General features: G+C 50.3%; 1 protein-coding gene and 1 long non-coding RNA gene across 2 annotated transcripts in view; one reads left to right on the forward strand and one right to left on the reverse strand.

Annotated features, from left to right (window-relative positions):
* The window catches only part of SLC2A1 (solute carrier family 2 member 1), a 33,101-nt gene extending 25,756 nt beyond the window's left edge, over positions 1-7,345 (reverse strand). Inside the window, exon 1 of the mRNA XM_050799212.1 lies at positions 7,074-7,345. Within this exon, the coding sequence (XP_050655169.1) occupies positions 7,074-7,091 (18 nt within the window). The 5' untranslated portion in view covers positions 7,092-7,345. The remainder of the gene's footprint in view (positions 1-7,073) is intronic.
* A 138-nt stretch (positions 7,346-7,483) lies between these two features.
* LOC126961261 (uncharacterized) lies at positions 7,484-25,242 on the forward strand. The gene is made up of 4 exons (XR_007728242.1): positions 7,484-8,010; positions 14,342-14,519; positions 15,215-16,095; positions 21,544-25,242. It is a non-coding gene; the product is annotated as an uncharacterized LOC126961261 (long non-coding RNA).
* Positions 25,243-26,836: the final 1,594 nt, after the last annotated feature.

The raw sequence follows: 26,836 nt of genomic DNA on the forward strand, positions 1-26,836 counted from the left end.
TTTCTTAATCATGGTGGGACATGCCTAGAATGAAATATTATGCAATTGGAAGAATGAAACACATCTGTGTTTCACATAACACATCTGTGTTATGAAGAGTACCAGGGTAGATTGTTCAGGGGGAGAAAAAAGCAATAGGTTGTACATATTGTGTAAGGAACAGGGAGTTGGTGAACTTGTATAGTAGCACTTGGTTGTATGTGCAGAGAGAAACACTGCCAGTATTTACCTCTAAGGGTTGGGTTGGTGAACAGAATGGGTTGCAAAGAACTATGTAGAAAGTGGGATCCAACTACACATATATTTATAGGCATGTATCTACACATGCACAAAGAGAAGTCTTTAGGGTAAACACCAAACTGTCAAAACTAGAAGACATTCTTTCATTTATTATGCTTCTCTGTAGTTGGCTCTATAACTTCTGAAATTTTTTTTAATCCAATTTCTTTTCCAGTCACATCCAAGCACTTTATTGGACACAGCTTGGATGCCAGGACTTGGCAGACACCACACACTGCCCGCTAGGCCCTGGACTGTCTAGGGCTGGGAGCGAGCGTAGTTCATCCAAGGAAGTGTCAGACCACATGGTAACTCCACAATGCAACACTGTGGTTAGAGACTTTATATAGCTGGGAGATGGAGGGCTGCCCCACAGATGTATGAACAGGTCCAGTCTTCCATAAATAAACCTACAGTGGAGAGGAAAATGACACTGGAATTCATCCTTAGACACGGAGCACCCTAGATGGGTGGGGGCATCCTCACTGGTCAGGGGGGCCAGGATGGGTGATGAGGGGGCCCAGATGTCCACAGCATGGAGCAGGCAGGGGCAAGGATGGGGTCAACAGATGATGGGCATTTGCACTAGGACACTGCATTCACAAGACCAACTACTGAAGGGACATGTGTGTCAGGCTGTTCATTCTGGAATGAGGAGGGGTGATCTTTATATTGTATTCTGTGGCTGGTGGGCTCAAAGGTTACTTTGTGGAGAGAATGAGGGCAATGAGACCATACAGTGAAGATGAGGTCAGGATCAGGCCCACAGATAGCCCGGGCTTCTGGGCAGCACTTCATCCCCCAGAGTGCGGATGGCACAGCTGGCTGCCAGGCCACTCAGGCCCACACTCAGGCTAGCGCTTGGCTGGAGGAGATTCCCGTAGAGGCTGATGCAGTCAATGAGTGAGTTGGAGATAAGGACTTCCACCACCAGCTTGTAGATGGTGATGATGCCAGCCATGACTGCTGGGACACTGGACTTCATGATCAGCTCCAGCCGCATGAGGGCCAGGGCCACAGTGCAGTGCCACTCTAGGCTGTGCCACAGACAGCACGCAGGGCTGTGGGATGGAGGCAAGGCGAGCCCAGAGCCGACTCTGTTTACCTGGGGCCAGAATCCTCTGGGGATAGCTTCTGCACAGCTGTGAGGGCCACACCCAAGTTATCACACGCAGCAGGGAGCCGAAGAAGGCACCCAGCTAGGGGAAAGAAGTCCTCAAGAAGAACTGCCATAGCTGGGTGCTCAAGGAGCCCAGGGCAGTTGCTTGTTTCTTTCCTCGAACTGGGCCCCCCAGCCCGAGAGAGTCCACCTCTTCCTCCAGCGGCGCTTATGGCTAGCTGGCCTGTCTGCGCTCCCACTGTGCTATGAAACCCTATCTGTGCCGCTCAGCACTCCCCAAGCCTGCTGCACAGCCCACATGCTCCCCTGGAGCCTCAGTGCCGCTGACCCAGACAGCTAGGTCTCATCCCCAGTACAGCTGAGGACACAAGCTCCATCAAGAAGTGTGGCTGGCCTAAGGTCAAATGGTAGAGCTGTTTCTGATGGAGCCCTTTCCTCCCCACTCCCAAATGCCAGGGCAGGGGGAGATACAGGCAGACTTCCTGTCCAGCAGAGGCCTCAGTAGCCAAAAGCTCCATCAGCTGAGGCCTGGCAAGAGCTCTCTCCCATTCCAGGGTGCGCAGGCCCCAGGGAGGCAAGTCAGTGTGGTCACAAAGAGAGGAGATGATGCTTCTTTCTGCCCAGGTTGAAGGCCTGGGAGCCCTGCTCAGTTACTGCAAAACCCTAATGTTTATGCATCAGCTACTGCCAGGCCTGGTGGCTGGAAGACAGAGTCTCAGGCTCCAGTCCACCCCTCCTGTGAAGGGAGGTAACAATTGGAGGCTTGTTTGGGTGGCCAGGGCTGGGCCTGCAGGCCTGGACACAGCCTCTCTGAGTCCACGAGTCCGGTCAGGAGGCCTCCCAGCCTCCGCCATCATGGGGATGTCAGTTACCAGACTGAGTGAGCGGCTTTATCACCTCTATGCCCAGGAGTGAGGTGGGGGAAGGGGTGAGGTTTCAGGCCCCAAGCCAACACTGCACACTTTCCTCTTTGTTCCAGGCCTCCCCAGCTCTGCCAGTCTTAGGGAAGCGGGGAGCTGGATGCCTGTACCCTTGGTACTGGAGCAGAGCTCTGGGCCGACACCCCGTGACCAGGAGGCACTGGGCAAAGCTGAGCTCCTTGAAGTCACAAGCTGATTACAGGGGATTTGAGGCTGGTCCAGCTCCGGGGCAAATAGGGTCGAATCCCTGGATGGCTCGGTACTAGACAAGGATCATCTTGGGGCTGTTTACATCATTCGTACACCCAGACTGGCCATACAAAGGGTCTTTCCACTTCAAATAGCCACTGCCCTAATTTAGGGCATGGGGCCAGTCTCACCACATCCACCGGGGGTAGCCAAGTCTCTGTTTATTGAGAAGGAAACCAAGGCTCCAAGGAAAGCCACTTCTTCAAGGTCAGAGTTTAGTGGTAACACCTAGTGTTTTGTTTCCATTTACAGTAGAGTTTCAGTTGTCAAGTTACGTCTAATCCAACTTTCAGGCTCCTATGGCATGCAGAAAGAACATGGGCAAGTCCTGTGTCTGGGGATTCCTGCTCATTTGGGGGTGGGTGGAGGATGGCACAGACAGGCGTGTGCACAAGAAAGCATCTTTTAAGAAAAACACAGCTAGGCCAGGCACGGTGGCTCATACCTATAATCCTAGCACTTTGGGAGGCCGAGGTGGGTGGATCACCTGAGATCTGGTTCGAGACCAGTTTGACCAACATGGAGAAACTCCATCTCTACCAAAAAAGTTACAAAAAAATTAGCCGGGCATGGTGGCACATGCCTGTAATCCCAGCCACTCGGGAGGCTGAGGCAGGAGAATCACTAGAACCTGGTAGGCGAAGATTGTGGTGAGCCGAGATCGTGCCATTGCACTCCAGCCAACAAGAGCGAAACTCAGTCTTAAAAAACAAAAAAACAAAAAACAAACAAAACAAAACAAAAAAACAAAAAAAAACACAGCTCCGTAGAATGCCTGAAATCTTTTGTGATAGCCTTATCTCAGATAAATCTCTTCCCTTCTCTGGACTCAGTTTCCCCATTTGTCAAATGGAGGGCTGGGCCATGGCTGGAAGGCCCCTCCTGCTCTGGGTTCCTTCCACCCTCTAATGTCATCCTGGAAAGGCTGGCAGCATGTCTTGGAGTGGGAGGCTCAGTGTGTGATCTTTGCAAAGTCATTTTTTATTGGACCATGAGGTCATTGTAACTTGTATCACAGGGCAGTTGTGAAGACCCTAGGAGTTACTGGACATGAATGTCCCTTTCAAACTATCCCAAGGGTGACCGAAATTCAGAAAGGCAGGCAGGCAGCCTAAGGCAAAAAGGCAAAGCAAAGAAGCCCAAAGCAGCGCAGGGCACTCACATGAGCGGACCCTCCCTGGCCTGGCACTCTCACCCATGTGCCATCCCTACTCACTTCCTGACAAGCCCCTATTAGGAAGAATGGGTTAGTGGGAGCTTTAATGATTTACCTGACTTAATACCCACGGGCCAGCATCCTGACTCCCCAAAAGCTCATACTGCCAGAATGCCAGCTTTTAGATAAAGGCCAAGGCCCAGGTACAGGTCACCCACGGCCCAGGTAAGTGCAATGCATCACGGGAGTCCAAGGAAGCAAGAAATATTTATGGAGCATCTATGGGGACAGAGACATACATTCTTTTCTGAATTCCTAGACACTGTAATGATGAAAACTGGGCAATTGAGGCAAGCTGGGAGTCAAAACCACATACGCAAACACCTATGCTCAGCCGGGTGCAGTAGCTCATGCCTGTAATCCCAGCACTTTGGGAGGCCGAGGCGGGCAGATCACCTGAGCTCAGGAGTTCGAGACCAGCCTGGGCAACATGGCAAAACCCCGTCTCTACCAAAAGTACAAAAATTTTGCTGGGCATGGTGACGTGCGTCTGTGGTTCCAGCTACTCAAGAGGTTGAGGTGACAGAATCACTTGAGCCTGGGAGGTAGAGGTTACAGTAAGCCGAGATCGTGTCATTGCACTCCTGCCTGGGTGACAGAGTGAGACCTCGTCTCAAAAAGGACAAAAAACAAAAAACTATGCTCTCTGCACCACAGAGGGGCTGAGGATGCCGCGGATTTCTGATTTTTCCTTTTCTGGAAGATAGAGACTGGCCAGAAAAGTGATGAGTGATGGGCATAGGCAAGGCTAGTTACAAGTTCTTCACGAAGGGTAGGGTGAGACATCTGGGGCAGGGCTCACCCTTGCGTGCTGGTGCTGCCCAGGAGGGATTGTGGGCGAACCCCTGGCTTGGAGGCGAGGTGATTCCATCTGTCCCCTACTTCCTATTTGGTCAAGCTCATTACTATGAGTTACAGAGGAGCACAATGGAACACAGGGAAGTTAGTTAAGTCAGTTCCCATTTCCTGGGAGACAAAGAGGAACATAGCAGAACCAAGGCTTTGGAGCCAGGCACACCTGATTTTCAGATCTTGCGTGAAAGGCAAGCGATACGACCTCTCCAGGCCTCAGTTGAACATCGTGCACAAAAAGGTTGTGCTTGCAGGTCAACTCAGCAGTCTCCAAAGCGAAGGGCTTTATTCCAGAATGTATATGGAATGATCTACACAAGATTTGGAGGGGAAATGACCCCAACTGCCGTCTTGTATCTATTTGTCTTTTGAAATTTCTGTTTTGTGAAAGCATATAATCTGTTAGTATCAAAGTGCACGTGCATGAATTTAAAAATACATATATACCACTGTGAAAGAGGTGTTCCAACATTAATTACTGACGAGGTAGACAGTGGAAAATTTGGAGAGCACTCCATGAAGAGCACCCGTCTGCTACACTATTTAGAAGCAGCTGGCATAAGGAGCCACCTTTGAAGGTAAGCAAACTCTCTCCCTTTTGCCTAAAATTCAAGAAATGCTGTGGTGAAGAGAGACAGTGGAGACAGAAATGAAATTAAATCTGATGGGCCTGGGTTCAAATCCAGTTCAACCACTTACTAGCTGTGTGACTTTAGCAAACTTATTTCCCTTCTCTGAGTTCCAGGCTGGTGAGTAACCAGCAGGGCTATATGGTCCGTGACGCTGAAAAGTAGTTTGGCTAAGAACCTGTTGATTTTCTCCTCCACTTTCCTGTCTCCACGTAGAATATTCACTCATTCACTCAACAAATAAATGCCCATGTCTGGCATAGCATGCTGAATAGATAGCTCCTTCCCTAGAGGAAGTGACAAAAGTGATCTCTATCTTTCAGATGGAAAAACTGAGGCCCAGAAGTTGCCTGCAAGAGCCCTGAGATATTTGGACTTCCTTGCCACTAGCTAAAAGAGCTTCTCGCTGAACTTTCGTTTAGTTATATCCCACCCTTATGGCTCACCTAGGATTCTGGGAGCCTTCCCCGGGAACTTCCTCGGGGTCTCACCTGAAGCGAGGGCGCGGGAAGGGTGAAGCAAGTCGTCTGGACTCATGGATTCAACAGGTGTGGGGCGGAAGGCCTTTTCCCGCCGAGGGTACGGCCCAGCGTCACCCCTCTCAGTCCCACCGGGACACCTCCACAGCCAGTAGGAAGGGCAGTTCAGAATTCAGTGCTACCCCCGCGTCCCAGCTAAGAAAACAAGGGCCATCCAGATGCCCTCCCAGCTGAGATGGAAAAATCCAAGTATAATAAAGAGGGAGCGTTTCAAAAGAAAAAGGGCACTTGAAAAGATTGTAGACTGGGGAGGAAGGGAGGGTGGAAAGAAACAACGCCCTATACACAGGAGGGGTTCCACAAACATTTGTTGGAAAGAAATCGCTCTGCGGAAGTTAGAAAGATGCCCTGCAGGACAAGCCCGTCTACACATGAAAAAAGAAATCCCATCTAGGCAGTTGTTGGTCCCCAGAGTCCCCATCCCTCATTCTCCAACCCTGTGGCGTGCGCGCCTCCCGCTCGACTTCAGCCTGGGGCTCTTTCCCGGTTCCCGGATCCCCCGTCCCTCCGGCTGCGCTCCCCGCCCGGTCCCGAGGGTAAACCTGCCTCCGCGGAACACATCTCCGCGAGACTGGGCCAAAGCTTTAGGGCCTACACTCCTCGGAAAGGAGAGCCTCCAAGACCGGAGGTTCATCTCAACCCCCGCGTTAGAGCCCGGGCCTGGAGAGAAGTGCCCTCCCCTCGGCCTCGGCACCGCGGGGGACGGGCGGGAGGAGTAGGGTAGGCGGGCGGGACATCTCGCACCAGGCCGCCCACCTACTGGGGCGCCCGGGTTAGGGGAGCCGGCGGAGAGCGGGGGCGGGTCCTGCCTCCTCCGCGCGCCGGGGCCGGGGCTGGGCCGGGGGCTCGGCCCGCTCAGCCAATGGGCGCCGCGCTCGGGCCCCCTCCCCCGCACCGGGAGGGGCCGACGCTGGGCTACCGCCGCCGAGGTCGTGTGCGACGTGCCGCGCCCGGGCCCTGTGTCCCCAGCACCAGCAGGGCCGCGTGGACGGCGCGGCGCCCCCGGAAAGAAGCCGCGTGCTCGGTGCCGGCGCCAACTACGCACGCGGCGCCCTCCGGCCCGCTAGATCCGGAGCCCATTCCCACTGCGGCGCGCGGCCCGGCGGGGCACTGCGCTCGGGACCCGCATCCAGCCAGGCTCGGAGAGGCGCGCGGCCCGCCCCAGGCGCACAGCGCGGCGGGGCGGCGGGGGAGGCCCTGGCCGGCGGAAGGCGGGCAGGAGTCCGCGCCTTTGTTCCCGGCGGGAGGGCCCGCGGGCGCGCGACTCACCTTGCTGCTGGGCTCCATGGCAGCGCTGTGCTGGTGGCTCTGGCTGCGCCGAGTACGCGGGTGGCGGCGGGCGTGCGAGCGGCGCTCTCCGGCCCAGGCTTGTGCTCTGGTCTGGGGACTCCGACTGCGACTCTGACTCCGACTCCCGTCGCTTGGTCTCCAGCTCCCTGGCGCGCTCACTCGGGGACCCGCGACTAGCTACCGGCACGCTCGCTGGTGCTACCTCTTGCCTCTTGCGGGAGAGCGCGCGGACCGTAGCGTTTATAGGACCCCGGCCATTGGCTGGCGACGCCGGTGTGTCAGGGGTGTGTGGGCAGGACCTCGGGGCGGGGCTTGGGGCCCAGCCTGTCCTGGGTGGTGCTCCGCGGGGAGGGGGTTAGGGGAGGGGCCGGGGCCGGGGCCCCCCAACCACTGCCTCGTTCAGGCTGCCGATCGGCCCTCTCTGTGCGTTGGGACCGCGGAGCGCGTTCGCTGTGTGACTCAGGGCAAGTGTGCGCACCTCTCTGAGCCTCCGCGGCCTTCTCTAGCAAAATGGTGGAGCCGGTACCCGGCTGTAAGGCAAGCTGGGATGCGCGGAATAGCGGGTATAAAGCTGGACTGGAGTTCTCCCTCGGCCGCTGGGTGACTTCGGTGCACTAGGGATAGTAACAGTACCACCTCGTGGGGTTATAGAAAGACCAAGTGAGTTAATATTTGTAAAGTGTTTAGAACAGCGTCTACTGCGTGCAAAGTAGTATTTATTTGTTAGAGAGACTCCAGGAGGTCTTGCCCAGTGATTGACTTTTCCCTTCCCTGTCTCCACCCCCCACGTTCCCGTTTGTGAGCCAAGCCTTGCTTTTGCACCGGCCGGGCTCTGCCTAGAAATGCATACCCGTCTCAAACCTGGGCTTTAAAATCACCTCCTCTGGGACGCCTTCCTCTACTTCTCACAGTTCAGGTGAGTCTATGGTGACCTATAAGTGTGTAAAATATGAAAGGCAGGCTAACTGACTGACGTTAAGGACATGATAGACCTTGGGTTTAAACCAGCTCAACTGTATACTGGCCCGGCCGCGATCCTGGGCGAATTCCTGGCCAATGAGGCTGTTTTCGGTTTTTTTTTTTCGGTTTTGTTTTGTTTTTTTTTTTAGACGGAGTCTCGCTCTGTCGCCCAGGCTGGAGTGCAGTGGCACGATCTCGGCTCACTGCAACCTCCGCCTCCCGGGTTCAAGCAGTTCTCTGCCTCAGCCTCCTGAGTAGCTGGGATTACAGGCGCCTGCTATCACGCCCGGCTAATTTTTTGTATTTTTAGTAGAGACGGGGTTTCACCATTTTGGCCAGGCTGGTCTTGAACTCCTGACCTCGTGATCCACCCACCTCGGCCTCCCAAAGTGCTGGGATTACAGGCGTAAGCCACCGAGCCCGGCCGAGGATGTTTTCTTATGAGTAAATGGAATTCTCACACCAATCTCATTGCTATCATGAGAGGTGCAATTTCCAGATAAGCTCATGAAGTGTTTAGCATGGAAGTTCTCATTTACTGGTTGGTGGTATTGTTGGTTTATTTATTTATTTTGTTAGTAAATAAATAAATGCTGGTCTCGAACTCCTGGGCTCAAGTGATCCTTCCACCTTAGCCTCCGTAGTAGCTGGGAGTGTAGGCATGTGCCACTGCACTGGTAGTGGTATTGTTATCATCTGACTTCACCTTATTTCCTCTAGACCAGTGTCTTGCTTGAGATACAGTGAAGGGAAGGACACCCAGTCCAAAGGTCTGATCAAAATCTTGAGGGTCCCTTTCCTGATGGAGGGAGTCATGGTAGGCTTACTATCTGTTGGAAACCAAGAGGCTGAGCTGACCAGATGACCCCTGGAGTTCTCTGGCAATGTGTCCAGTTCTGGCTGAGGGGCACCTTGGTTGAGTATGGAGCCCTGAAACAGAATGCAGGTGCATTCTGGGCACCCCCCTGCCCAAGGCTTCAATTCCTATGATCTCTCTATGCTCAGCCTGGAAAGCTTGGGGCCACCTCTCTCCTCACCCCTGGACAGAGCCCACTAAGTCCTGCTGACTCCGCTGTCTACACCACCTCATCCTCTTTCCCTCCCCTGCTGTCTGCAGGGCCTACATCTCCACTGGTCTTTCGTCCTCCAGTCCTGCACCCTGCCACTCTCCTGCTCATCTGTCTGAAATTGTCATGGAGGGAGTAAGGGCCAAGCCTGGCCATCACGGTCCTTCTTCGGGGCACCAGTTTACACACTCAACCTCGCCCCTCATACCAGCAACTCACATCCACACCTTTGCTCAGCTTGTCTCCTCTGCCTGGGAATCCCCCCGCCCGCCACCTCAGCATACCAAAAAGCACCATGGGTCCTTCCTCCTCTGGGAAGTTTCCCTGGTTCTCCCAAGTGGAAATCTTTCTCTCCTTTACCATTTGGTGTTTTGTAGGTTGCCACTTGTCTTCTGTCTGCCTTCCCTCAGCCTGTGAGCACCTCGAGGACTAGTTCTGCAGCTGAGGCACGTGGGTGAATGATTGAAGGAGGGAGGGAATGCACGAATGAGTGAGCAGCTAATCTACCTGTCTCGAATGTTCCTTCCACTCTAGTCTGTCCTGCTGATATGTCCAGGCTTTCCTTAAGTACCGTTTGGGTTTTGCTACTTCCCTGCTCAGAGTCTCTCCACAGCTCCTTGTTTCTTAGCACATCCAGTCTACTGTCTATGTCTTTTCTCAGTTGTGGGTTTGCCTCACTCAGCCCATGGGTCACACTTACCAAACAGCCACCTTGTCCTTCTCTGGGCCAGCCCCATGCTGGCCACTTTCCCAGGGACAGAGACATGTGACCCTGTTGTTAGCCTCATGGAGGCCCCAAGCTGGAGGGGGAGCAAGAGGGGAAATGAGCAGCAACAGTACCAAGTCAAGCATAGAGGGTTAAGAATCTGTACAGGAGCAGAACTTGTACCACAGGGGAAGGAGAGTGAGTAGAGAGAGCATCTGGGAAGGGGGAGGTCATGCTAAGCAGAGTTTGGAAGGCTGAATAGGAGTTCACCAGATGGATCCAGGTAGGCCATTCTCAGCAGAGGGAAGAGCATGTGCAAAGGCAGCAGACTGCCAGAATGATTACCTAGGGGCCTTAAGAATATCTGGGCCGTTCTTAGAGATTGATGATGGAGCCCCAGATCTGGACTCTGGAGTCCCAGCTCTGCTATTTACTTGCAGACATTGATGGGCAAACAATGGCTTCTCTTCTCTGAGCCCGAAGACCCACATCTGTAAAATAGATATAATAAACCCTTCCTGGGTAGGCCTGAAGGAAAGTGGATGTTTATAAAGGCTTAGCTACATAAACTGTACTCGTTCTTGACTTGAGAAATTCAGTCAAATCCCCATCCCATGGTAGGGTGGTACTTGAGGAACAAGCAAAGTGGCCAGAAGAAAAGCTTTTCCTTCACCCACTCCACCCCATCTGCCCACACACAGACCCCATTACCCTCTCTGTGTTCCTCTCTATGAATGTTTTATGACCCCTGGAGGCTACTGGTCAGAAGCAAATTCATCAGAAGCTACTGACTAGATTCTCAGGTGGACTGGTTTGTTTTTTGGGTGGCTGAGTCCTTGGAAGCAGAGTTTAACTCCAACTAGGGAATAAGCCCTAGAGAAGCCCCCAGGAAATAGCATCTGAGCAGAGAAGGTTCGGGTGCAGGGGGAAAGGGGAGCAGGAGGGGCAGCTAAGTAACCCCTGTGGCTGGGGGATGGGGGCTCAGGGAGGAGAAGAGACTGAAGGAATCACAGAGACTGAAGGTGGAATCACAGAGGCTCCCAAATGTCAGGTTATAGGAGTTAGGGCTTTATGCAGTGGGTAGTGTGGAGCCATGGAGAGTTATTGAGCAGGGGAGGGACCTGAGGAAACCTCAGTGTCCCCACAGGCCTACCCTACCTGAGGCACTAAAGGGGGTGTGAGGAGGCTGTAGAGCCCCAGCATTCAGCTTGAATGACCTGGTGCCCCTTCCCTAGTCTGCGCCCACACTGACAGCTTTGTTCCCTGGAGGCTGTCTTTAGTCCTGGACGGAACTCGACCTCTTCTGGGTCCGATTCTAAGCAGTTCCAGCCCCAGCTAGTCTGGAGGAAAAGAGCTGTCTGGGACTGGCTAGCAGGGAGGTGTCAGGTGCCAGGCGGATGCTGGAGCCTAGTGCGTGCCTCAGAGCACGCAAGTGGGTGGGGGAGGGGTGGTGGTGGTGGTGGTGGCAGGGCCATGCAGGGCGGGTCTTAGCAGCTCCAGAGTTAGGAGTGAGTAAGGCGGGCTGGGAAAAGACTCTGTTGCCTTTAAAGGCAAGCGCCCCTGGCAGCCAGGAGGAAAGGTTTTGCTGAGTCAGCTGCAACTGGTATAAGGGGGGATAGCAGGGGCTGGGACGGAAGTGCCCCTAATCCGAAGGATGTTTTGCAATTCAAATCCTCCTGTATTGCAGGTAAACACAGTGTTGGATTCCAGGAAGGCCTGATGGGCCAGGCACGACAGTTTTGTGTGTTTAATATTTTCATTCTGATTTGCATTCCTGCTTGAACCACCTGCTCCCAGAAAGCTTTTCGGCATCCCTTCTTTATCTTCTGTATGCCCCTTCTTGACCCTCTGCAAATGGTCTTATCAGGGCCACCACCTGCTCGCTGATGCTGGGGGAATTGAAGGGATGTATTCCCCTCCCTTCTCTCTTGAGTACCAGACTTTTCTGTCCAGCTGCCTCCAGCACAGCCCTCTGGATGTCCCACAGGTCCCTCGCACTCACCATGCTCAAACCTGAACTCATTATTTTTGCGCATCCCTTCCCGTCCCCACCCTAGAGATGGCTGCTCTAGCCACCAAATTGCCCTAGCTAGAGATCTGGTATCTTCCCTGACCCCTCTCTGTCTCCCTCATTCCCCATATCCAGTCAATCCCGTGGACTCTGCCTGCCTTCTCCATGCAGACAGTCCCTCCTACAGCACAGGCTAGGACCACTGTTCATTCATCCTTCTCCCTGCCACCACACTGGTCTCTTTAAAATGCATAGCTGACCACATCACTGCTTTGTTCAGACATCTTTCCATGGCACGCAATGATGTGGCTGAATCTCATAGACATCATATTGAGTGACAGCAGCTGTGCAAAAGTGTGATTTCATATGTATAAAGTTTAAAAACAGGCAAAACTTATCTCTGGGGTAACAGCACTTACCCTTGGAAGGGAGGGTTGTGACTCTGGGGGCGGGTGCTGGTAATCAGGGTGAGGCAGGTGGAGACCAGATCAGCAGTACTGATTTTTTTTATTTCGCCTCGAGCTTTAATATGACTCAGCACAGCATGTTACTAATCCTGTTTTTATTTAAAATTTTGATATTTTGTCATCATGGATTTTTTGCATTAATTCTGGTTTTTCAAAAATACTGCATTAAAAATATGATTTATCCTGATGACAGAGTCTGCCGTCTCCCTCCACCCCTGCTTAAATTTTATAGGGGAGGTGAGTGCCTTTCTTGTCACACCCTGTTTCTGACTGTGTTAGTAATGTTGTGTCCTCATCAGGGTGCTGGTTGCGGGTGTGTTTAGTTTGTGAAAGTGCATTGAGCTGTGTACATTTCTGATTTTCGTACTCTTCAGTATGCATATTTTGCTTCAATTAATTTTTTCTAACTTAAAATATTTCCATGATTCCAAGGGAGTGTCTCCATCTGCTTCTTCCAGTGTCCCCAGCACCAAAAACAGCACCTGGCTCACACTGGGTCTCATACATTTTTGTTGAATGAAGGAATACAATATTTCAGTTAATTTAATTCCAACAGCAACTCTATGAAATGAGTATTTTTCTATTTTCTTTTTCTTTTTTTTTTTTGAGATGGAGTCTCACTGTCATCAGGCTGGAGTGCAGTGGCACGATCTCAGCCTACTGTAACCTCCAACTCCCAGGTTCAACAGATTCTTCTGCCTCAGCCTCCCGAGTAGCTGGGATTACAGGTGCGCACCACCACGCCCAGCTAAATTTTGTATTTTTAGTAGAGACGGGGGTTTCATCATGTTGGTTAGGCTGGTCTCGAACTCCTGACCTCATGATCTGCCCACCTCGGCCTCCCAAAGTGCTGGGATTATAGGCGTGAGCCACTGCACCTGGCCTTTTTCTCTCTGTTTTCTAAAGGAGAAAACCAAGGCTCAGGGAAGTAATTTGCCCAAAATCACACAGGTAGTAAATGTGAGTGCCAGCACCTGGATTGAAAAAAAATAAACGGAGCCAGGTGTGGTGGTGCATGCCTATAGTCCCAGCTACTCAAGAGGCTGAGGCAGGAGGATTGCTTGAGCTCAGAAGTTCAAGTCTGGCCTGGGCAACAAGGTGAGATTCCCCCCCATTTCTAAAAATAAATAAGTAGGCCGGGTGCAGTGGCTCACACCTGTAATCCCAGCGCTTTAGGAGGCCGAGGCGGGCAGATCATGAGGTCAGGAGTTCAAGACCAGCCTAACCAACATGATGAAACCCCGTCTTTCCTAAAAATACAAAAATTAGCCTGGCATGGTGGCAGGCGCCTGTAATATCCAGTTACTCAGGATGCTGAGGCAGGAGAATCGCTTGAACCCAGGTGACAGAGGTTGCAGTGAGTTGAGATCGCACCACTGCACTCCAGCCTGGGCAACAGAGCAAGACTCCGTCTCAAAAAAAAAAAAAAATTAAAAATTAAAAAATAATAATAAATGGATGACTTGACTCTAGAGAAAAGTGTTAAATCAAATGCTGCCAGATTATCTGTCTTTAAAGAAAGCAACAAAAACAACAGAAACTCCAACCGGCACTGCCTGCTCTGACCCAGCACCAGTACAAGCAATTTGCTTTGCCTGGCTCTTATCACTTAGATTACAATTATTTGAGCCTTATCTGCCTCTGAGATAATGACCTCCTCTAGGGCTGGGGCTCAGGTATTCCTGTCTTCCCTCTGTCCAGCAAGTTATTTGGCACAAGAAAGAAGCTATAAATGTGTAATAAATGAATGAATCAAAGAATGAATGAAGGAGGAGGCTGACAGTGGTATGTGGTGGGCGGACCACAGGTTTTGGAAACAGACCTGCTAACTATATGTCTTTGAGCATGTTACCTCACCTGAATCTCAGTTTCCCCAACTGTAAGATGGGGCTAATAGCAGTACTCACCTCTAAGAATTATTGTGAATATGAAGTAAGGAAACGTGTATCAGGTGACTGTCCTACAGTAAATACTTGAAATGTGGTAACTATTATTATTTCCATTTTTTTACATTCTCAAAGCCTGATTTTCTTCAGGGTTATAGGGATCTGCCCCTCTCGATTTCCACGTATTGTTTTCTGGAGGTCTGGTCTGTGAGGTTGGAAGAAGAGACCTGATGGTGCTTCCCCCAGTAGCTTTCTTCCCCGTGGGGTGGGCAGAACTCTGGAACAGTCCAGACATCTGGCTTCATGGCCCAGCTCCACCTTGCGATTGGTGAGTTGCTTATTACCAGTGAGCCTCAGTTTTCTCTTTGTAAAATAAGGCCCAGAATAATCTGTGGTTTTTTTGTTTTTGTTTTTGTTTTTTTGAGATGGAGTCTCACTCTTTTTGCCCAGGCTGGAGTGCAGTGGCACAATCTCGGCTCACTGAAACCTCTGTCTCCCAGGTTCAAGCGATTCTCCTGCCTCAGCTTCCTGAGTAGCTGGGATTACAGGTGGCTGCCACCACGCCCACCTACTTTTTTTGTATTTTTAGTAGAGACGGGGTTTTACCACGTTTGGCCAGGCTGGTCTTGAATTCCTGACCTCAAGTGATCCACCCGCCTTGGTCTCCCAAAGTGCTGGGATTACAGGCGTGAGCCACCGCGCCTGGCCCTCTTTTTTTTTTTTTTTAAGACCCGGAATAATGTTGACCTTGGAGATCTCTGGGGAGGATTCAATGGCTTGGCCCTGGGCCTAGTGCACAGTAAGCCCTCCACAAGTATTGAGTCTGAGGAATTAACCTGGCACCCTGAGGCTGGGGGAACAGCAAGGAGACCAGAGGGACCCTGAGAAGCCCAAGGACTGATGGGAAAAACAAATAGCCTGGCATAGTTTTGTTTTATTCTTAGAATCATATTTCTCCAGAGAAGTGGAATGACAATGCCTTTCATGCCGATATAACTTTTTCTTTCTTTTTTTTCCTTTTAGAGATAGGGTCTGGCTATGTTGCCCAGGCTGGCCTCAAACTCCTGAGCTCAAGCAATACTCCTGCCTCAGCCTCCCAAGTAGCTGGGACAACAGGCCAGCACCACTGTACCTGGCTTTGATGTAACTTTGTAACTCTGCAAAACTCCTTCCCACATGTCTTTCCTTGGGTCCTCCCCACACCTTATGCTGCAGGCAAGACTAGAATTATTCATGTATCCACAGTTGTGGAAACTGAGGCACAAAGAAATTAAGCCACTTGCTTGAGATCACAGTGAAGGAAGAATTTGGAAGCAAATTGAAGATGTAAAACCTGGGCCTCCTGACTTCTAGATACCACCATGCGGCAATTTGGATCTGAAAGAAAGCACACAGCTTACGCCCGGACAGAGCAGCCGGTGTCTAGCTGTGCCCACTTGCCCCACCCAGCCCCCACCTGTGTGCCACCTGGCAGTCATATGCACATTCATTACAGGGGAGCTGGCTGACTCACACATTATACTGGGGCTGACTCATGCTTTGCAAGAGGGAGAGTGAGAATCAGTTGGCCACAGGAGCCCCCGCTTTCCACATCGAGGCTTGAGATTCATGCCTCAAATCCACGGCAGTTTAGTTCTTTAAAAAGGGAAAGCACTGTGAGCTGGCTGGAGCTGGGGATCTCTGGACTCAGAGAAAAGTGGTTTGGTTCAACTCTGGGCTCTGTTACAAGTTGACTGGGTGACTTCAGGCAAGTCATTGTCCCTCAGTCTCTTCGGCTTTGTAACAAAGGGGTTGCAACAGATAAGTGCCAAGACTTTTCAAGCATCTGAAAGACTGTTCTTGCTCTGGTTTGAGAAACCTCGTCATAATAATGTTGTATGTGTTGCTAATTCACTATGTGCCAGGTAAGTGATTGGTATGGGGTTATTAATATCTCATTTAATTCTCATAATGAATTCTAGATTTACTATTTTTTGTCCTATTTCTCAAAGGAGGAAACTGAAGCACAGTTTCAGAGTGATTTTCCCAAGGTGGAGCAGGTCAGCAAGTGGCCGAGCTAAGAATTAAACCTGGTTTGTCCCCAGACTTTGCATAAAATCTAGTCTAAGGCCGGGCGTGGTGACTCATGCCTTTAATCCCAGCACTTTGGGAGGCTGCGGCGGGTGGATCACGAGGTCAGGAGTTGGAGACCAGCCTGGCCAACATGGTGAAACCTCGTGTCTACTAAAAATACAAAAATTAGCTGGGCGTGGTGGCAGGTGCCTGTAATCCCAGCTACTCAGGAGACTAAGTCAGGAGAATTGCTTGAACCCGGGAGGCAAAGGTTGCAGTGAGCTGAGATCGTGCCACTGCACTCCAGCCTGGGTGACAGAGCAAGACTCCATCCCAGGAAAAAAAAAAAAAAAAAAAAAAATCTGCTCTACACCTTTATGCTATTAGACCTCAATTTCCTCACTTAAAAAAATTAAACTACATGACATAAAATTTACCATTTTACCTATTTTAAGATTACAGTTGAGTGTCATTGAGTACATTCACACTGTTGTGCAACCATTGCCATCATCCATCTGCAGAATTTTTTCATCTTCTGAACCCACTAAATAATAATTTCCCATTCCCTGTTACCCCTAATCCCTGGCAACCCCCGTTCTACTTTCTCTGTGAATTTGACTACTCTAGGTATCTCATTTAAAGTTTCCTCATCTTTAAAACTACGATAATAAAGATCAAGTGTTATTCGATCCTTCTCCCAGTGGCATGGTTGGCTCAAACTTGAATGTAAGTCACAGTTCTTCTATTCACCTACCCCTCAGGCAGGTTGCTTAACCCCTTTGCCTCCCTCATTTCCATGTCCCTAAAGTTGGGCTGGTGGACCCTGTTGGGACGATCACAGGAGACAATGGGGATGAAGGTACTTGGAAAACCCAATGCCACTTCTAGAACGTGTTATACCGTCTTCCTGGCGGGCTGGAACGCTGGCTTAGATTTATAGTTGTGACAGCTGGGTAGGCTTTAGAATTGCACATTACAACCTGGCCAGTGCCCAACCCGACATTTGGGGCTGAGGCTGGGAGGTAGAAAGCACATCATGGAGGGCTTTGACTGCTTGGCTATAGAGCCCTCCCCTCAAGGAGCTTACATTCCAGCCTGTGCACCTGGTATTGTAAAGTGACTGGTATAGTTTTTACTTACAGAGAGTGCTCAGGCAGCAGTCTGTCCTGCGTGGTTCTTTTAACTGGTTCCCAGAGGCCTGGTCTTGTGGCTGAGAGTCCTGTCTTCCCTATTTCCTTGAAGTAGTGATTGTTAGGATATTTTGGTTGCAAGCATCAATGCATTTAAGCCAGCTGTCACCAAAAAGGGAGTTTTTGTTTGTTTGTTTTTGAGACGGAGTTTCGCGCTTGTCACCCAGGCCGGCGTGCAATGATGTGATCTTGGCTCACTGCAGCCTCTGCCTCCCAGGTTCAAGCAATTATCCTGTCTCAGCCTGGGCAACAGAGTGAGACTCCGTCTCAAAAACAAACAAAAATGTTGTTGAAATCCGGGCATGGTAGCGGCTTACGCCTATAATCTTAGCACTTTGGGAGACCGAGCAGGCAGAGCACTTGAGCCTGAGTTTGAGACTAGCCTGGGCAACGTGGCAAGACCCCATCTTTACAAAAAATGCAAAAATAAACTGGGCGTGATGATGCGTGTCTGTAGTCCTGGCTACTCAGGAGGCTGAGGTGGGAGGATCCCTTGAGTCTGGGAAGGGGAGGTTGCAGTGAGCTGAGATTGCTCCACTGCACTCCAGCCTGGGTGTCAGAGCAAGACCCTGTCTCAAAACAAAACCACAAAAATGTTGTTGAATGGAGACTCTACATTCATTGACATGGTAAGAAAGTCAAAAAGTATTTTTGAAGGGAAAAAAACAGGTTGCAGAGCAATATGTTTATCACATTTTTAAAAGTAAATATGCATAGGTAATATATTTGGACTTCTGTAGATATATGCTAAATGTTAAATGAACTATGGAGAGTAGAATTAGGGGTAATTATTATTTTCTTTTTTGTAATATCTGCATTTTTCTGCAATGAATAGGTATCAGTTAAGTAATAATAAAACAGTTCCGCTAGGCGCAGTGGCTGACGCCTGTAATCCCAGCACTTTGGGAGGCTGAGGCGGGTGGATCACCTGAGGTCAGGAGTTTGAGAACAGTCTGACCTACATGGAGAAACCCCATCTCTACTAAAAATACAAAATTAGCTGGGCGTGGTGGCTCATGCCTGTAATACCAGCTACTAGGGAGGCTGAGTCAGGAGATTCGCTTGAACCTGGGAGGTGGAGGGTTCAGTGAGCCGAGATTGTGCCATTGCACTCCAGCCTGGGCAACAAGAGTGAAACTCTGTCTCAAAAAAAATAAAGAAAATAACAATAATAATAATAATAAAAATAATTCCTACCTCCCAGGGCTACAGTGTGTGTTAACTAAGACATGTATTCACTTATTCCATAAATACTTATTAAGTACCTAATACGTGATGGTATTTGTGGAAGCTGCACAATGACTGGCCAGTGGTGGAGGCTCAGTAAGTTGGAGTCACTTAAAGCTCTGCCTTCCAGGTGTGCACAACTAAGCTGAATGCTCCACACAGGTGCTTCTGCTCTTGTGGTCTGTGTGCATTCTGAAAATCTAGGAACGCAAACAAGGTGCCACAGCTATCTATTGCTGTAGATTAACCATGTCAAGCTGGGTGCAGTGGCTCATGCTTGTAATCCCAGCACTTTGGGAGATCGAGACAGGTGGATCACCTGAGGCCAGGAGTTCAAGACCAGCCTGGCCAACACAGCGAAACCCTGTCTCTACTAAAAATACAAAAAGGGGCCCGCTCAGTGGCTTACGCCTATAATCCCAGCACTTTGGGAGGCTGAGGCGGGCATATCGCGAAGTCAAGAGATCGAGACCATCCTTGCCAACGTGGTGAAACCCCATCTTTACTAAAAATACGAAAAGTAGCTGGGCATAGTGGCACATGCCTGTAGTCCCAGCTACTCGGGAGGCTGAGGCAGGAGAATCACTTGAACCCAGGAGGTGGAGGTTGCAGTGAGCTGAGATAGTGCCACCGCACTCCAGCCTGGGCGACAGAGTGAGACTCTATCTCAAAAAAAAAAAAAAAAAAAGAAAAGAAAAAAGAAAAAAAGAGTACCATCTCAAAACTTAGTGGCTTTAAACAGCAACAGCTTATTATTTCTCATGATTTTGTGGATTGACTGGTCAATTCTGTCCCACATGATGGCAGCTGGGGTGACTCATGCAGTGGCATTCAGCTGGACACATGACTGGGCCATTCTCTCCATATGGTGTCTCATCCTCCTCTGTCTCCTGAAGGATAGCCTGGACTTCCTTATAGCATGGTAGCTGGGTTCCAATGGGGACTGTTCCAAGGGGACAATCCTCAATGTGGAAAAGCTTATCCAGCCAGGTTATATCAATGCAAATCATTCTGGATTTAAGTTGCTTTGTCTCTTGATCTCTCATGAACATTCCTGTGTGAGTAAATATTCTTCCCAATGTGATTTTCTTCTTGTTGTTAAAGACAGGCTCTGGTTCTGTTGCCCAGGCTAGAGTGCAGTGGCATAACCATAGTATAATCATAGCTCACTGCAGCCTTGAATTCCAGGGCTCGAACAATCCTCCTGCCTCAGCCTCCCACATAGCTGGGACTACAGGTGCACACTACCATGCCCAGCTAATTTTTTTTTTTTTTTAAAGAGATAGAGTCTTGTTGTATTGCCTAGGCTGGTCTCCAACTCCTGGGCTCAAGTGATCCTTTCACCTCAGCCTCCCTAGTAGCTGGGACCACAGGCATGTGCCAACACACTAAATTAAAAAAATTTTTTTTGAGAGATGGGATCTCGCTGTGTTGCCCAGGCTGGTCTCAAATTCCTGGACTGAAGTGATCCACCTTCCTCAGCCTCCCAAAGTCCTGGGATTATAGGTGTGAGCCACTGCACCCTGCCCCCAACATGATTTTTTTTTTTTTTTTTTTTTTTTTTTTTGAGACAGAGTTTCGCTCTTGTTGCCCAGGCTGGAGTGCAACGGTGCGATCTTGGCTCACCAAAACCTCCGCCTTCCGGGTTCAAGCGATTCTCCTGCCTCAGCCTCCCGAGTAGCTGGGATTACAGGCATGCGCTGCCACACCTGGCTAATTTTGTATTTTTAGTAGAGACAGGGTTTCTCCATGTTGGTCAGGCTGATCTGCCTGCTTTGGCCTCCCAAAGTGCGGGGATTACAGGTGTGAGCCACCGTGCCCAGCCCCAACATGATTTTGAATGGTTGACTGATAGCCCATCATTGAATGAAGCAGTTTCATCTTGATGAATAATTCGGCAGTTTTCATTTTGGGGCAGTTATGAACAACTCTGTGAAGGACAACTTTGTGTCAAGAACCCAGTACATATCACTGTAGGAGAAGGATTACAGGGCCGAAGAACAGGTGAATTTTTAAAGCTTTGCCAAATTGCCCTTCAGAAAAAATGGTACATTTTGCACTTCTATCAGCTGTAAAGAGACCTGCTTTTTCGAAATCCTCCGGTCGATACTGGGTGTGGTTTGTCTTTTCAGTCTTTGTCAATTGGATCAGTGAAAAATGGTGTTTTATCATTGTCTTCAAAAGAGAGGATTAGAAGTAAGTTACCCAGAGCCAGATGCTTGAGAAGAGAATTCTTGTCTTTTACTCTGAGGTAGCCCGAATAAATCAGCAGGGTTGAGGCCAGGGCAATGCAAAGTGTCCCTCTGCACAATGTCAGGCTATTAAATGCACAGTGTCCCTCTGCCCGCTGACTCAGGCTGTAAAATTGGAGCATGGTGCTGACAAGAGTGCTCATGGCTGTGGGGATGAGGTCACTGTGTCCTCACCATGCGGTCGACTGGGACAAGCCCATTGCTTTCCTGTCCCGTGTCTGTGGGCCTTCTGGCAGACAACAGGGCTCACGGCCTCACCCTCCACGCTCGTGTTGGCTTTCACCTTGTTCCCTCTGACCCACTCTGGAGGACCTGGTGCTGCATCTGGGCCAGGCTGGCTGTAACTTAATAAGAGTTGTAAAAAGGGGCGTGTAAAACAGGACCCTGAGATTGGTCTTTGTTTTTGAGCAACCAAAGCCATACCCCATAGGGTCAGAAGTTTTAAAACTGGGGGAGGTTTCTTGTGTGGAGGCAGAGTCCTGGACTCAAAGCCGACCCTGCTTCGTCCTAGCTGTGGAGCAAGTAAGGGAGCTTTTCCGAACCTCAATTTCTTCATCTCGAAAATGAGGGTAATGGTGATTTAAGGACTATTATCTTCTTCCTCTGTGCCTGATGCTTGTGATTCTCACAGGAACCCTCGAAGGCTGAGTATCCCACCCAGTTTACAGATGAAGCAAAGTGAGGCCCAGAGAAGGGAAATTGCTTGCCCAAGATCACCCAGCAAGTAAGACACACAGCTGGAGATGAGCTCAGGTCAGCACGGAAGCACGCGAACTCCTTCTGCAGGCTTTGTAAAGGACTGATGAGAAAAGCAGATGGTTGAGAGCTCTACAACTTCTGTGAGGTAAAGAATATCTGCAGGGCTGGACACGGCGGCTCTTACCTGTAATCTTAGCACTTTGGGAGGCCAAAGTGGGTGGATTGCTTGAGTCCAGGAGTTTGACACCAGGCTGGGCAACATAGTGAAACTCTGTCTCTCTAAAAAAAAAATTAGCCAAGTGTGGTGGCGTGTGCTTGTAGTCCCAGTTACTTTGGAGGCTGAAGCGGAAGGATCCCTTGTACCCAGGAGACAGAGGTTGCAGTGAGCTGAGATTGCACCACTGTACTTCAGCTTGGGTGACATTTTTTTTAAAAAAAGGATATCTGTGATTACAAGATTACAATGCAATTTTGAAAGCCAGCTGTTGCCCAGCTGGACAGCTAGAGTTATTCTCAGTGGTGGGATGGCTGAACTGAGGGCCCACTGTGGAGAGCTGGTTTCCCACTGGAGTTCTCTGAAAAGGTGCCTGATTTCACAGCTCTGATTCTACAGAGGGAGGCCGGGCCCTTCACATAATTGCTACCATTTATTTATAGAACTATTCCTCTGTGCGTGATGCCCTTTATATGTGTACAGTCTGTGCTGCAGTCAATTCTTATAGTGATTCTATGCAGAATGTACTTTAGAGGGGACTGCTGGGGCGCAGGGTGGGTAGGTAACTTGCCAGCTTGGTGGGGTTGGGTCTCCAGCTGGTTGGGACCCCACCCTCCTGTCATGGCCCAGAAGTGAGGCATTCGGGGCTGGACCACCAGCGTTTATGAAGCTTTGTGCTCCATTATCCCATCAGAACGTCTTCTCGGCCCTGGCAGGCAGCCAGGGCAGGGCCATTCTCCACTTTACTGACAAAGAATCCCAGGGAGGGGAAGAGGGTGCTACCCCCACACCCCCATTGCCTCTGCCTGCTTAGTCCAGAATGCGGAATAGAGAAGTAATGGGAGAAGCTCCCAACTGTTGCTGGATCTCTGCCTTCCAGGGAAGCTGTGACCTCAGTAAGGGCAGGGTGTGCCTTTCCAGGGAACTCGAGGTGGGGCAGGATGGGTAGGGAGTGAGATCAGAGGGAAGTCCATGTTGGGAAGATAGGAAGGGAGGTCTCTGGGGGTTTGTGGAATAGAGGAAGGGAACATCATAGAACAGGCCAGGAATAGGAGCTTGACCTGGAGATTACTTTGCAGCAGGTTTAAACAGGGGCCATGTGGGAGAGTGGAGCCATGGGGTCAGAGGTTACTGCATGCAAATTATGACTCTGCCCCTTATGAGAATGGTGAGTTTGGAAAAATGATTTCCCTGGGCCTCAGGGTCTTCATGTATATAAGGGCCGAAGCCCAGCGGGTAACTGGAGCACTGCCTGGGTTAGATCCTGGCTCCACCACTTACCAGTGTGACCAAGGGCGAATGAATTCACCTCTCTGGGCATCAGTGTCCTTGTCTGTAAAATGGACTTGATAATAATGAAACCTACCCCTCACAGGCCTGTGGTGAGGATGAAGGGGTCTGGCAGCACATAGAGAATTCTTAGAGCAGCCTTTTTTCCTGCAGAGTCTTTGTTGCTATCATCATCATCCTTATCCTCATCCTCATCATCGTCTACCTCCAAGGATTCTTGGGAGGCTTAAACAAGGCAGGTTGCACAAATTGTCTGGCACAGACATCATTAAATAATAACAGGGCGGAGTGATGGGTGCTGTGATACAGGGAGGTGCTGGGAGAGATACAGGAAAGAGAAAAGACTTCTGTCTGGCTGGGTGGAAGAAGGGTGTGGAAGGTATGGAAGCCAAGGGAAAACTTCCCCTTTGCCCTCTGAAGGTTCACTGAAAAGTCAGCTGACAAAAGGCAGATTAATAGAAGAAATGGCATGCAAATTTATTAATGTGCACACAGGGGAACCACAGAGTGGTTGATTACTCCTCACCCTGCAATGGGGTGCAGAAGCTTATATGCCATCTTGAGGTTACAGAAAGAATGGGGGCTTCGGGCCTGAGCACGGTGGCTCATGCCTATATTCCCACCACTTTGGGACACCAAGTTGGGTGGATCACCTGAGGACAGGAGTTTGAGACCACCCTGACCAACATGAAACCCCGTCTCTACTAAAAATACAAAAAATTAGCAGTGCGTTGTGGTGTGCACCTGCAATCCCAGCTACTCGGGAGGCTGAGGCAGGAGAATCGCTTGAACCCAGGAGGTGGAGGTTACAGTGAGCCGAGATCGCACCACTGCATTCTAACCTGGGAAACAAGAGTGAAACTCCATCTCAAAAAAAAAAGAGGCCGGGCACAGTGTCTTATGCCTGTAATCCCAGCACTTTGGGAGGCCGAGGCGGGTGCATCACCTGAGGTCAGGAGTTCGAGACCAACCTGGCCAACATAAAGAAACCCTATCTCTACTAAAAGTACAAAAAGTTAGCCCGACATAGTGGCAGGTGCCTGTAATCCCAGTTACTTGGGACGACTGAGGCAGGAGAATCACTTGAACCAGGGAGGGTGAGGTTGCATGAGCTGAGATCGCGCCACTGCACTCCAGCCTAGGCAACAAGAGCAAAACTCCATCGAAAGAGAGAGAGAAAGAGAGAAAGAAAGACAAGAAAGAAAAGAAAGAGGGCTCAGATCCTGGCAAAACAGTTTATGAAAGAGGGAGAAGAGGAGGCCTCCCTCAAGGAGGCCTCAGGTGGGACTCAAGAATCTTCACATTTTTCCTTCAACTTTTATTTTAAGTTCAGGGGTACATGTGCAGGATGTGCAGGTTTGTTACATAGGTAAACGTGTGCCATGATGATTTGCTGCACTGATCATTCCATCACCTAGGTATTAAACCCAGCATCCATTAGCTATTCTTCCTGATGCTTTCTCTCCCCCCATCCCACCCCCAATAGGCCCCAGTGTGTGTTGTTCCCCTCTGCATCCATGTGTCCATGTGTTTTCATCATTCAGATTGTAAATGGGCACCTGAAGTGTTTGGTTTTCTGTTCCTGCATTAGTTTGCTGAGGATAATGGCTTCCGACTCCATCCATGTCCCCGCAAAGGACATTATCTTGTTCCTTTTTATGGCTGTATAGTATTCCATAGCGTATATGTACCACATTTTCTTTATCCACTGTATCACAGATGGGCATTTAGATTGAAGAATCTTCACTTTTTAAAGCTTCTCAGGAAATTCTGATGCCCACCCAGAATTGGGAACCCCTGCCATGGAAGAGGGTGGGGGATATCTTTAAACAGGAATAGGGTCCATTGAGATGCCCACCCCAGACCTCCAAGATTTGGGCAGAGAGCTTGAGAAGGTGGGAAGTGGGTGTAGGAGACTCTGACCCCCAGCCTTCCACCCCTCTCCAAAGCAGTCCCTCACTCTGATGGCCACATTTACCACCAGGATCGGCCTCTGGAAGTGCCTGTTCCCTATAGCCCTCTGGCTCCAGCAAGGACAGACGGCCTTCCCTCCTTCCTTCCTTCTTCCCAACAGTTTTTGAGCTCCTCCGCCATGTGCTAGGCATGCTGTTGGGTCCTGAAAGTGAATAAAATAGGTAGTTTCTCCCCCCAACCTCCTGACCCAAAGTTTGGGTGATTCCTGCTCTTTTGGCTCAGCTAAGCGTGAAGTGCTGTGTCATCAGGAATGTGGCTAAGCACAAGAGACCTGGGACAGGAGTCCATCCTGGGGGATCAAGTGGTGGCCGCAGGGCTCAGTGATCCAGCCTCCAGGCCCTGTGGCTTCCTGGTTCCCCCTTCTCACAGGCCCAGAATCTTGTCCTGGCTCTGGCCTTGCGGGCCAAACTCCCAGGCCCTGCCCTCGATACCCCCTACCAGGAGGGTTCTGGTGCCTGGAGTAGGAGTGAGCTGTGCAGCCGCCTTCCCACCCTCATCTTACACAGAAGAAAACAGCATTGGGTAAGGTCTGAGCAACTCTTCCCAGGGGCAGGGTTAAGAATCATTTCCTCACAGGGGTAGCAGAAACAACAAACACAAGGAAATGACAGGGATGCCGAGGATTTCAGAGCACACAGCTCCGGTCCAGGATGGACTCCCACAGAGAGATGGGGGGAACACTCCCGGGGCAGCTTCCTCACCTCCCTCTTGGAGTCGGTTCTTGTGTCTTCATGCTGGGTTCTGTTGTTTCCTTTCATCAGGATCCCTTGCCCACTCCAACCCCACCCACACCATCAAGGATGTCACCGTTTCACTCGCTCATTGCCATTCATTTACTTCTTCCTTTCTCATTCAACACATAGGTGCCATGTGCCAGGCACAGGATAAAGCCATAGGCAATATACAGCCTCACATGGCATTCCCAGTTGGATGGGGTCACCAACACAACCAGACAGCTCTAATACAACATGATAATTGCCACTGTGGAGTTGTGCATAAGGTGTTATAAAACCGAGGAGTAACCCAGGCAAGGTTGATTCTTGAAGAATGCATAGAAATTCATGGAGCACATACCAAGCAGTGAGAATAGCAAATGCAAAGGCACGAAGTTTGTGATGGCTACAGCGTGGCAGGTTCAGGGGAGCAGAGGGAGTGGAGGCTGGGAGAAGAGCAGGGGCATCCATGAAGGGCCTGGAAAGCTGGGCTGAGGAACTAGAACTTTCTGCTAAGCAGGGGGCAGTCATTGGAGGATTTTAGGGAGAGAAGGGACATGGTCAGATCTGCCTCTTTTTTTTTGAGATGGAGTCTCACCCTGTTGCCCAGGCTGGAGTGCAATGGCACGATCTTGGCTCACTGCAACCTCCACCTCCCGGGTTCAAGCGATTCTCCTGCCTCCCAAGTAGCTGGGATTACAGGTGCCTGCCACCACACCTGGCTCATTTTTTGTATCTTTAGTAGAGACGGGTTTTACCATGTTGGCCAGGCTGGTCTCCAACTCCTGACCTTGTGATCTGCCCGCCTCGGCCTCCCAAAGTGCTGGGATTACAGGCATGAGCCACCACGCCCGGCCAGATCTGCCTTTTAGAACAATGCTATGGAAGTTGGTTTTGGGGAATGGGTGGAAGGGGGAGAGGTCAGGCAGAGTGTTCAATAAAGAGGATCAGACACAGGCCAGGTAGAAGAAGCCGATGCCTAGCCTAGGACAGGGCAGTTGGCTCAGCAAGTGTGAGCACTTCTCAGCGTAAGA

The sequence above is a fragment of the Macaca thibetana genome, chromosome 1, assembly GCF_024542745.1.
Source record: "Macaca thibetana thibetana isolate TM-01 chromosome 1, ASM2454274v1, whole genome shotgun sequence".
Taxonomy (NCBI): domain Eukaryota; kingdom Metazoa; phylum Chordata; class Mammalia; order Primates; family Cercopithecidae; genus Macaca; species Macaca thibetana.